This window comes from Epinephelus fuscoguttatus, linkage group LG4, assembly GCF_011397635.1.
Source record: "Epinephelus fuscoguttatus linkage group LG4, E.fuscoguttatus.final_Chr_v1".
In the NCBI taxonomy this organism is placed as follows: Eukaryota; Metazoa; Chordata; class Actinopteri; order Perciformes; family Serranidae; genus Epinephelus; species Epinephelus fuscoguttatus.
Window position 1 is genome coordinate 45,360,537 of NC_064755.1, and position 12,071 is coordinate 45,372,607.

Genomic DNA, 12,071 nt, shown 5'->3' on the forward strand with positions numbered 1-12,071 from the left:
TTCAACAACACATCATCATGATTTACTGCAGCCTCCTGTCACAACCTGACGTGCTGATGTCATTCAAAGAGAGATCACCTATTGGCTGTTGACGGATGACACTGTGATACCACTGTTAATTATTATCCTGAGCAAGAATGATGGGTATTAGTTGATTGTGTTGTCAATTAAAAAGAGTTCACAGAACTACCACTCACGATAAAAATCCTCTTTGCCCCGCCCCCTCCTCAGGTGGTCATGAACCCAACCACGAACGGGCCGAAGCAGGCCGAGTTCCACCGGATGGTCGTCCCCAAGAGCAGCCAGGACACAGAGCTGAAGATCAAACTGGCCGTCCGCATGGACAAACCGCCCAACATGAAGCACAGCGGGTGAGTCTGCCGGAGTCACGGGGTCGGGTCCTCTACGGGGTCAGGTGTGTTGGGGCTGCAATGTGGAAGGCTTCACAGCGGAACAGGTCTGTGCAGGGCTACATTTCAGTATCTCTGTCCGTACCTTACGACAACACTGTTACAGCAGGACTCAAAATGTAGGCACACTGTACCCATCAGAAGCGTCAGGCAGTCGGGCTACCTCAGCAGCCGTGGAAGGATGACGTGGAAAAACCATGGATGCGAGAAAGATGCGTATGATTTCTGACCGTTCTCACAGCGGTCACATGGCCAGTGATCAGATATGTGTCAGATTTAGGAGCACATATGAAAGTGGCCCAGATCGGATTCCTGTGTCCACCCTACTCTGAAGAATTCAAATCCGTGTCACAAGATCAATGAAATCAATTTTCCCACAGTAACATGAGTCTTCATGACTGATTGATATCATCCTCCTTGTTAAACACAGACTTCCCTCTAAAATTAAAAAGTCTGACATTGCCAAAAGCAGAGCTGTTATTCTCTGTGCTAACGGCAGCTGCGCTCTCTCAGGCAGCTGTGAGAGCCGTGCACGACAGAATTACGCAGACTTTCTGCCAGCTTTCCACAGGAGGTGGACGGTGTGATCCTGCCAGTTCCACTGTGGAGAGGAAAAGTGTAAAAATTATTTTGTGTATTTCATAATTCCCAGAGTTACATAACTCTACCCTGTTGAAGAGAAAAATCTCAGTCGTGACAGAAAGTCAGTCAGAAAAGTGATATTATTATTGTTTACACTCTGATGTGCAGTGGTGGACGTTCAGCTCTGTGTGTGTGTGTGTGTGTGTGTGTGTGTGTGTGTGAGTGAGTTTGTGCGTGTGAGAGTTTGTGCTTATTCAGGTCCGATGAGGAAGCTGCAGGAAGTTCAGTCTGACTAACAGATCGATGAGTGTGAAGGTTTATCAGACGCTGCAGATGTCAGTCAGTGATGATGTGTTTACTGAACAGAGACGTATTCTACAGTGGGTAGAGCTAACGTTTTTTATGTTGTGGGGAAACTTCCAGACTATCCTCAGCCAAACACAACACTTCCCTCATGCTTTAAAACAAAAGGAGGTAGAGGAGTTTGTCCACCGCCCGCAGGGCTGGATCGATCCTCCTCTCCACATGTTGAAGTGTCTGAGCGAGGAACTTAATCCCAGATTGCTGCTGATGGTCGACCAGAGCCTTGCGTGGCAGGCTGCTGCTGCTGCCTTCTCTGTGTGTTTCTTTGTTTATTTTGATTTCTTTCTATTAACACATATAAATACATTCTCTAAGACACAGTACATAATTTGCAAAGGAACGTCAGGAACCAGGAAGTCCCACTGAGATTGAAAGTCTCTTTTGAAGTGAGTGAGGTTAACTCTGGGTTTTCAGTACTACGAAGCTGGTTCTCTTTTTACCGCGATAAATCACCGTGGTAACTGATGCTGAACAGCTAACCTGCTCCGGAGCAGAGGAACGTCAGGGTATCGGATCACAGCCTGTCAACACCCCGACCTCTGACCTGTCAGGTCACTGAAGAAAAACCTGTCCATGAACAAACGTCCAGAGTGACAGGTAAAAAAGAGAAACCTATATATTGTTAGAGGTCAGCAGAATCATTTCATTGGTTCAGGGCTCTGTTTCCACTGGTTTTCACACACAGATCGTTTACACACTAAACACATGATTTTAGCTGTAATTTAACTTCTGCAAAGTTTATTTTCATCCACAATCAGTACGCTTACATGGACAGTTTAATTCCACTTTTCCACAGAATGAAAGGCCATTCCGATTGAAAATTAAATCCGATTAAAGGGGGTGGTTTATTCTGTTTGTCATTCCGAATGAAAGAATTTTGTGTGCATGTATACACTCATTCCTCTTTAAGTTCATTCCAGTCTTTCTGCACATGCTCGTTTCCTTGCCCTTCTGGCGCCATGACGTATATAGCGTGCATAGCAACGGGCTGAGATAGAGCAGTCGGACTCGTTGCACTCACCGGTTTCCATTCTCCACAGCACGGTCTTCTGCCTCCCTTCTCCGACCTTCTGCCTCCCTTCTCCTCCTCAACAGACGAAGCATTAGCAGAACAAGGTTGTTGTCGTACTGCTGCTTCAAGAATATAAGCAGAACACGCCCGAAAAAGGCACTAAGAACGGCGTCGTCAAACATCTTGTTATCCAGAGCGAGGACTACAGTGTTTTCTTCTGGTAAACGTAAACACGTAACATCCGCCCCGCCCCCTATCCAATCAGAAACCTTCCCTGCCCCAAACCTTGCTCAGACCTGAATAAAGGCGATTAAACTGATCTCTCTGTAAACCCTCATTCAGAATGAATATTTCTCATGTAAACTACCTGGAAAGACTTTCATTCCAAATGATTTCATTCAGATTTATAGCAAAACAAACCCATGCCCATAGCTCAGTGATACCTGCACCTCATTTAAGTCTCGGATGACGTTGCTGGCAATTAACAGTCCCGCCTCTTTCACATGAACACGCTCATGGATTGAGCCAGATAACTAAAACATATCCTGGGAAAGTTGAACTGGCTCTGTAGTACAGGCCTCTGGTTGATGCAGCAGCCAATCAGAAAGCATTAAAATGCAACAAATACAAGATATAAAACAGAAATCCACAATAAAACAACAACTATTCAAACACAGTGACCTCATGTCTCTGTCACCGCACTCTGCATGACGCCCTTAAATTCATCAGTGTTTCTAATTTTAAATCTTTCTGAAGATTTATCCGTCAATAACTTCACACATAATGAAAAACAAAACAAAGACATACTTCAGCATCGTGCTTGACAACAATACACCCCCAATACACTAACACACTGTGACACAATAAGGACTGAGACAGTGTGTGTGAAGGGATGAATGAGAGGCAGAGATTGTAAAGGTTTGTAAAAAGCCCTTTAGATAGAATAAATGCAGTTCATGAAGCAAAGAGAAAAACTGAATGTGTGTGTTTGTAAAGTGTGTGTGTGTGTGTGTGTGTGTGTGTGTGTGTGTGTGTGTGTGTGTGTGTGTCGTGTGAAGTTTGTGCAGGCTGACAGCTACACCTGCTGGTTGAATGCAGGAAGCTCAACCTGAGGATGTGATCACATGATGGTGAGATGATGAGAGCAGCTTGTTAGTTCCTGTCTGTTGAAATCCTGCTGAGGTCTGTCACCATGTAAACACACACATCAGAAGCAGGACGTGATGCACACACTCTACTGCATTAACTGCATTACAGTTAATTATTATGTAAATTATGCACTGCAGAAATGTGATCGTGATAATGTGACATTTATTATTAAAAATTCAGAAAGTCTGAAAAGTCTAATTATTAAAGATGAATGTATTTCATAGTTTTACTTGTGGAAATAAAATTCAAAAAAATGTGTAATAACATCACTGATTTCTAAACGTGTCTGTCATCCGTCAGAGGTTTTTCAACCTCAGTATAAATTGTGAATAATTTACACTTGAATATTATTAATCCCTCAAGAAGTTTACTCAGACAACTAAAAGTGATTCAAGAGGATTTAATTAGATTGCAGTGTTGTTGGGTCAGTGATCCAGCTGTGACTTTACTCTCTATCTAAAGTGAAAACAGAGAATCAGGACTCACGTCTCCCATATTCTTTTATAGACCGTCTCACACAGGACTCACAGGTTTGTTTCCATCAGTTAGCTTTGCAAATTGTAAATGTTGTAGATCATGATCGGTAAAAAAGAAAGAGGAAAACTGTTTTTTTACTGTTTAGACAAATAAATTATATTGATAGTAAATAAGACTGAATTTCTTCTTCTTTTAATTGAATCTCCATTTGAATCATGACAAACAAGGTGTTTGGCCCGTGGCTTCAGCAGGTGCTCAGGAAGCCTTCAGGTTCATCACGGGCGAGTAGCTTTGTTTGCAACGTTTCAAATGAGGATTCAATTAAAAGAAAAGGCAACTCAGCCTTCATGTGTTCAGTGCATCTGTGTATTAAGTGTCCATCTAATGCTTCCTGTCGTCACCTGCCTCACGCTGTGAGCTCTGACAGCTCTGTGCACGGTGCATGTGCTCTTGAAGGAGTTCAAACAAATTATACGTTCAGTTTTTCTCTGAGTGATGGGGGAAAGCTTTCAGTGTTGCTTTTTAAAGATTTAAATTTTTACAAAACCACAATTATTAATTGCTGCATATTCTGTCAGATTTAAGCAAAACTGCTAAAATATGTAAAACCTACTGAGGCAGCATGTGATGTGTAGTTCTTACTGTCTGCCACAAGATGGCAGCAAAACCTTATGTATAAAGAGCCACAAATCTGTGTGTGTGTGTGTGTCAAAGACACACTTCACATTTTGAGGTTGTAGTGTTTTACAGTTAAATACACACACAGTAAGAGACACTCATTTCTGTATCAGTAGCTCCTTCAGGACCCCTCCATGTACACTGCATATAAAATACTGATTTGTCCGTCTATAGTTTTTCAAGAAAAAAAGGTTCAGTAGACTAGTTATAGCTTCTTAATATAACATTTACTTACTCCTCCTCATTGACAAGTGAGATGAACCCAGTCAATATAAAAGTATTTTTTATTTCAAAAGTAAACTACGAAACACATGACGTGTCCTACTTTGCTGAGAAGTTAATTCTCAGTGTGCAGTGGATGTTTCAAGTGTTGACACAAATCAAATCTTTTAGTTTAGTGCAATATAGTAACGTCACATTTTTCGGGACACCAGGCACAAAATAAATGTGTCACATGACCCTTGTCTGACAGGAATGTTATGTCAGTTTTATGTAAGGCTACACTGCCGTACCACTGACAACAGCTCCTCCATGTCTGTGATCGTCCCTCAAGACCACAAAGGTCCCTGTGATCCCCAACTTTGACCCCTTGAAACCCAGGGCACCTCCAGGGAGGGAGGAATCTTCCACTTATCAGTGAGCCACAATTTTGCCAGGGGGACAAAACAAAACTCATTAATCAAATCAGATCACGTCAGAGTCAGATTTCATTTTACTGAATATTGTCTCGGGGAAAAAGTCAGCTGTTCGTAACTATTTCTGTCCATTCAGAGGCTGTTGGAAGCCCTTTACTCGACCATTTCAACCACTTATTGCTCTTTTACATCCTACTAGTATTTATAATGAATATCTGTCCTGCTTTTTTCACCCAGTCAGCACATTTTGACTCAGAGAAACTTTGAATGAAAGTGAAAACAAACTCTGCACTTACATTGTTCTGCACAATAAAGGTCAAACATCACAGGTGTAGTGAAGCAGAAAGATTTGGGTCGTGAGTTTGCTGATGATCAGTGGAAAGTCACAGTGTCACAGTGTTTTCACGTCTTGTAACAAAGTAATTGAACAGAATTATAGATGTATGCACAGGATGTTTCTTAGCCTGCTACGTTTGAGTAAGATGTATAACTCGTCCTCTTAATGTCACAGATGTGAAACATGTTCAAGGTCAGTTGTTCATGTTTTCTGGGAACGCAGGAAACATTTTTGGAAGGAGGTGCACGGTGTGACTGTTCAGGGCTTGAGGATTTCATCTGACATTTGGCCAGTACGATCTCTCTTTTCATCTCTCATCACTAATTTTGCTCAATCAAATGCAGGTTGTAAAGTTACGTCCAGTTAAAACCAGAAACAGAATATTTTCCCAGTTCAAGTGAAGCAGAGATGGTTTTGTTTTGAGGCTTTTTTCTCTGGTGACAGAACGATCAGCTGTTTTCCCTGCTTCCAACTTCCAAGTCTTTGTGCTCAGTTGGCACATCCTGAATGTCTTTCTGTGTTGGACGCTCAGACTATTACTGTGAGTCGGTGCCATTATTTCACAGTTCGTCTTTAGAGTTAATCAAGTGACTGTAAAGGAATGTAGATGGAGGTAGAGGAGGGATGAGGCAGTCTGAGAGCCCTCTGTGTCAGACTTCCTCTTCAGTTTTCCCTTTTCCTTCCTGTCAGCGTCCTGCAGGAGCCCACAGACTCTGTTACTGTGACAAACACTGTGGGAGTCAGGCAGCTCTGAAATCAGACTGACCGGCAGAGAGACAAAAGAAAGGAGAATAAAGATTCAGTGCAGTTTTCAAAAGCCTCCACAAGGGCTCAGTGTTCGTCTGCCAGTGAGTGCAGCTCGCCTCTGCTTCACATCCTGCTCCTCTTACTGTGTTTAAACTGTCTTTCTGTCATTTCTGATTCATTACAGACACAATCTGTGATCCACCTGCCGAAAGGTGTCATCCTGTGTTTTTATTTTTTTCTCCACTCAGGTTATTTGATGCTGTTTTCACTGTGAATCTTTGATCTTAAGACTAACGCGGGGCGCACAAGGCCTGCACGCTGCATTTTTTATTCCAAAGATATTCCACATATTTCACGTTAACCAAAATGACTCCTCACACGTCAAAGAAATAAAACCAAGGAAGAGGCCAACGGACGCAGGAATGTCTGATGCTCAAGTCAAGAAAAAGAGAACAAACAAGAAATGTTTTATATTTGTGTGATTTATTTATTTTTTTTTCTTGGGTTGTGAATATTTTCAAAGAATGACAGACATTTTAATTTCAGAGTGAAAAAGTGAACAAACTGGGAACACTTCTGTCCTCAGCTGACACGTTTGATGTTTGCTTGTATTTTCTGATGCGTTAAGATGACAGTGAAGTAAATGTTGTACCTGTCAGCTGCTCAGTGTGAACAGCAGTGAGGTTCTCCACATGGAGGATCGCTGAAGGGAACCGGATCTGTTTTCATTTTTATCTTTCAAACTGAGAGCACAACACATTTTTTTTCCCTGTCGTGATCAGTAAACACTTTATGGAGACAATATTTGTTCTGCTCTTTCTGATCGTGTTTCTGAGCTCAGAGGATGTTCAATCTTCATCGTATGAAAGATGAACAAGAAGATCTCACTGTGATCGCAACAGAAAAAAAGACATAAAATGCAGCCTGCAGTCGACTCCTTTATAATTAATGATTATCATGATTTTATGATCAATTATGAAATCCAGAATATTTTTAACTTATAGGTAAATTAATAGTATGATTGCTGTCAGGAGTGGGGGGAGGGGATGCTGTGAAATCAGGATGTTTCTCCTTTGAAAATGACTCCTTTGCTAAAATCATATTTTCTCAATCAAGTAAAAATATCTTTGAATGTAGTGAGAATATGACTGAGAACAAAAAAAAAATCTGTTGCTATAAAATGTTATACAGACTTAATATGAGAACCATTTAGTGGAACATTTCTGCCACACACACAAAAAAAGTAATTTATGTCATTATTAATGTGCAAAAAAATATATCTGCTCTTTTATTTAAACAAGCGACAAAATGAGCCGATATAATGAGATTTATAAATCTACAAAAACTAATAACGATAACCTTGAATTTAATTTTCAGTTTAATTCTGCAGATGTCACTGCAAAAAAAAAAAAAAAAATCTAATTTCTGCCAAGTTATTTAAACATTTTTGTTCCTTTATAAATAAGTAAAATGAGTGAAAATATAATTGTTGCAGGAGACGGAGCTGCTTTTTGGTGCCTTAGAAAATAAAATGTGCTGGAATTAAAAGACAAAAAAAAAAAAGAAAAGGCAATCTATGAAGCAATTAAAATTTCTGCCACTGCAAAAAAAAAAAAAAACCTCCTTCGTTGCTGTTTAGTCTTAAATTATTAATTATTTATCTATCAATCACAAATCCCTTCATGTTGTGCGCTAATTTAACCATTTTTTCCACACTAACTAACGAACGACTGTGGTGCAGTGATTTGTCTCATTCTGGCTCATTTGAAACTTAGCGACTCATTTCTAGACGTTTCTTTGAATAAGCGAAACCATAGATTTAATAGAATGAGTCCAGTGTCTGATGACTCCTTAAAAAGCCCCTGAATAAAAGTCTGAATATCCAGCTAAATGACCAGTTAAAGATGGATGTTTTTTTGCAGTGAGGACTGTTAAATGCCTGCAGTGAACTCTTTGGAGTCTGCAGTCCATCACCGCGGCGGCGTGCAGCTGAATGGATGTCTGAAACCCTGCAGGAGGACGGCCGGCCAAATAATTTTCACAAGTGGCCGGCGAGCGGTGCCACATGTTAACCCGGAGTCGCGCAGAATGGCCCAGATTCTCCGTCCAGACGCGCCGCAGCCTTGACTGGAGGCCTTTTCTTTAAGGGCGGGCAGCAGGGCTGAAGAAAGAGGTCTCGCCATCGATTGATTTTCCTCACTTGCACTTGCCTGTATCCCACGCTTCAGGAGGCCCGGGAGCAGCCATTGATTGAGAGGCCACACTGGTCATTCTTCCATTTTCCTCGAGACTTCTTCAATGAGCTGCTGTCTGTGTCGTGGCCTCTCTCACCTCCGGACTCATTACTTTCTCCTTTTACTTTCACATCGGGGGAGGAAATTAATGTGTTGATAATGTTCACAGCTGAGGCGGCGATGACTTAATGTGGTGTGATAGAAACATATGAGGACATGCATCAAGGAGCCTTAAAATGGATCCTCATAGAAGCTGAGCCTGGCTGCTTTTGTGTTTTCCATTTAATGATAGACATCAACTGATATGACTGATAAAAGAACCCTTCTCATGCTATACATAAAACCTGCAGAGTCTGATAAGTGTTCTTTTATTGTTCTGATTATACCCTCAAGTTAAATGCCTCATTGCCTTGTATTATTAATATTAAGGGAATACTTCAGCCCCCAAAATGACTGTTAAATCAGTTATTCGCCGTGTGTTACGTTGAATATGTGAAGACAACATTGTTTTCCTCACATGCCTCTATGGTGAACAAAGAATCAAAGTCAAAGGTGTCCATATTTATTGACAGCAAAACTATATCAAAATATTTGTGTACAAAACAGCTCGTGCACTACGATCCAGGTCTCATTTATCTGGTCCTGTGCTCAGTGTCTCCCAAACAGTGAGCCCCTTCTGATGGGAAACCGAACTCAAGGTGAAACTTACCGATGCTCTCTTCAAAGCCAGACTCCACTGACAAAAGCAATGATTTTACCTCACTGAACACAGGAGCTGCTGCTCTACCACTGCCTCAGTCAGTAAGTCTGTTGGTGTTATTGAGTGACTCTGGTGGATCTGAACGAACCCTCTAAAACACCAAAGTCATTCAATAATATAAACAAACTAGCTAAATGAGGCAGCAGTAGAGCAGCAGCTCCTGTGTTCAGAGAGGTACAATTACTGATTTTGTCAATGGAGTCTGGCTTTGAAGAGAGCACAGTCAAGATTCACTTTCTCTTTAGCTCCTCATAGGAAAGGAATGTTTGGGAGACTCCGATCACACTGCACAAGTTGGGTGAGAGTTTGTAAACTAAGGTTTTCATGAAGTGTTGCTGTTGTTGTTAAACGCGGTCCCCTAAGACCTCAATTCATCTAGAATTTTTTTGGATTCTTTGTTCTCCATGGAAGCATGTGAGGAAAGCCAAGTTTTCTTTACGAATTCAACATCACACATGGTGAGTAACTAATCTACAAATGGTTGTTTGGGGGGTGAAGTATTCCTTTAAAGTATCAGCACCATGGCCACACAAAGGTGTACAGTTGTTTTCATTATTAATCTGTTAACCTTTTTTTGATTTACAAATTCATTTTTGGTCTAATTTGTCAGAATATAGTAAAATATGGATGTCACTGTTTCCCAGAGTCCAAGTCGACGTCTTCAGAGGTTTTGTTTCATCTGACTAACAGTCCAAAACCTAAAGATGTTCATTTAGCAGTGGATTAAAACAGAAAAAAAGCTGAATATCTGATTTATTAATGACTTGTAAATAACTGCAAAACCTCCCGATTTTTGGTTTAAGTTGACGTCATGTTGTTGTTTGTGTTCCAGGTACCTGTACGCTGTGGGACAGAGAGTCTGGAAACGCTGGAAAAGAAGATATTTTGTTCTTGTTCAGGTAAGAAGCTGACGAGAGCGGGATCAGATGACACGTATTGATCTGTGATCGATGTGGAGACTGTCTTCAGATCAGACAGGCAGTGCAGGCTGTAAAAGAAAGGCTGAGGGTTTAAAGTAAAACTGAGGTAAATCAGTAGCTTTCTGACGTTGATAATCTCTTCGGGCGTCGGTTTGAACAGATCCGGCATCAGTGAAATTATGAAATGACTCATTGAACAGAAGTTTGCGTGTGTTAAGACGCATCGGATCAAACCTCCTGCCCTCAGAGAAAACATGTCCTCACACTCAGGCGTCTCTCTTTTTTAAAGAAGTCTTTTCCGTCTTTGATTTTGCAGAGTTTTAAAAAGAGAGGCAGTCCCCCAATTTTAGTTTATTAAATAAAATCATCTCAATTCAGTCACTGTACTCGACATGTTTTTACACCTCGTCTGAGAGTCCTGCTGAAGCAAAGTTAATTGAGTTTTGGGCTCTTAAATTCTCATTTGCGTGCTTTCACTGCAGCTGCTATTTACTTTCTGAGCACTTAGTGATCACTCGGGAACTTTCAGGGCAAGGGCAGACATTTAAATTCAAATTTGGTCTTTTTAAATCACAAGTCTGTATATCTCTGCATCAGATTGAAAGTCCTTTAAAGGCATCAAAAGATAGAATCCTTGGATTATATTTTGTTGAGCTTGAGTGACGGTGGAAATGCTCGATGGAGTGTTTGACAACATTTCAAGACTCCTCTTTCCCGATGGTGTGAACAATGTTCGGCTTCAGTTTTATTTGTTCCCCCAAACTAAGACGTCTGCAGGAAGTAACAAATCTGCTCACTTGTACAGCATAAGCTTCAAGCCTAGTCAACACATACACGGGTATATTTTGACCTGTTCGACCTTTTGTCCTCATGCAAACTCTGTTTTAGATGACTGTCAGTGGATCTTTTGTAAAACTCTTCCAGCCCCAAAATCAGACAGTGGATACTGGGCTTATGTTGGGACACATCGTGACACTGTACACAAACTACAGGCTGCGCCTCCGTCATCAATCCAGCGCTCTACGGGACAAAACGAGTACTGACAATGGGAGAGAGTTAACAATTCACCTGTGTGTTCAGGATGGTGTGTGCTTCCTAAGTGTGCCGTATCTGTCGTTCATCTGTGTGTGTGTGTGTGTGTGTGTGTGTGTGTGTGTCCTGCAGGTGAGTCAGTACACGTTTGCCATGTGCAGCTACAGAGAGAAGAAAGCCGAGCCTCAGGAGCTGATGCAGCTGGAGGGCTACACGGTGGACTACTGTGACCCTCAGCCAGGTAGACTCACCTGAGCTTCCTCACTGATGTCATCACACAGCACACAGAAAACACACACTGCTGCAGGAGAGCACTGAAATGATCACTTAGTTAAATCTGTCATGCAGCATCCAGAATGTGAGGTTTACGATGAATCAGAAGAGACGTACGGTTCAGAACTGTAATTATAATGCTGCCATATGGCCAAGTGCGACCACACTGAACAAGGTCCTCACGGCTTCGTAATACATTTGGAAAATGTTCAGACTTCTTTGGCTGAATCCAAACCTCCAGACTTCCCCACACTGTCAGACGTGTTCTCTGTGTGTCTGCAAGAACTGCTGTCAAATCCAAAACTCATCAAGTCCACAAGAGGCCTCAAGTGAACTCTCTGTGAACGATCCATCAATCATTGCAACACTGATGTAACTGTTGGTGAAGATTCTCAGCCACCCAGGTCATGGTAATCTTAAGTGTTATATCGTAAGCAACTGGACTTGCTTGAGTTTCTTAAA

General features: G+C 41.5%; 1 protein-coding gene across 4 annotated transcripts in view; it reads left to right on the top strand.

Annotated features, from left to right (window-relative positions):
- cadps2 (Ca++-dependent secretion activator 2) overlaps positions 1–12,071 on the top strand; it is a 335,426-nt gene that overhangs the window by 174,498 nt on the left and 148,857 nt on the right. For all 4 annotated transcript variants that reach the window (XM_049574196.1, XM_049574198.1, XM_049574197.1 and 1 more), the window contains exons 8-10: positions 232–371; positions 10,217–10,283; positions 11,469–11,577. In XM_049574196.1, coding sequence (XP_049430153.1) covers positions 232–371; positions 10,217–10,283; positions 11,469–11,577 — 316 coding nt within the window. The remainder of the gene's footprint in view (positions 1–231; positions 372–10,216; positions 10,284–11,468; positions 11,578–12,071) is intronic.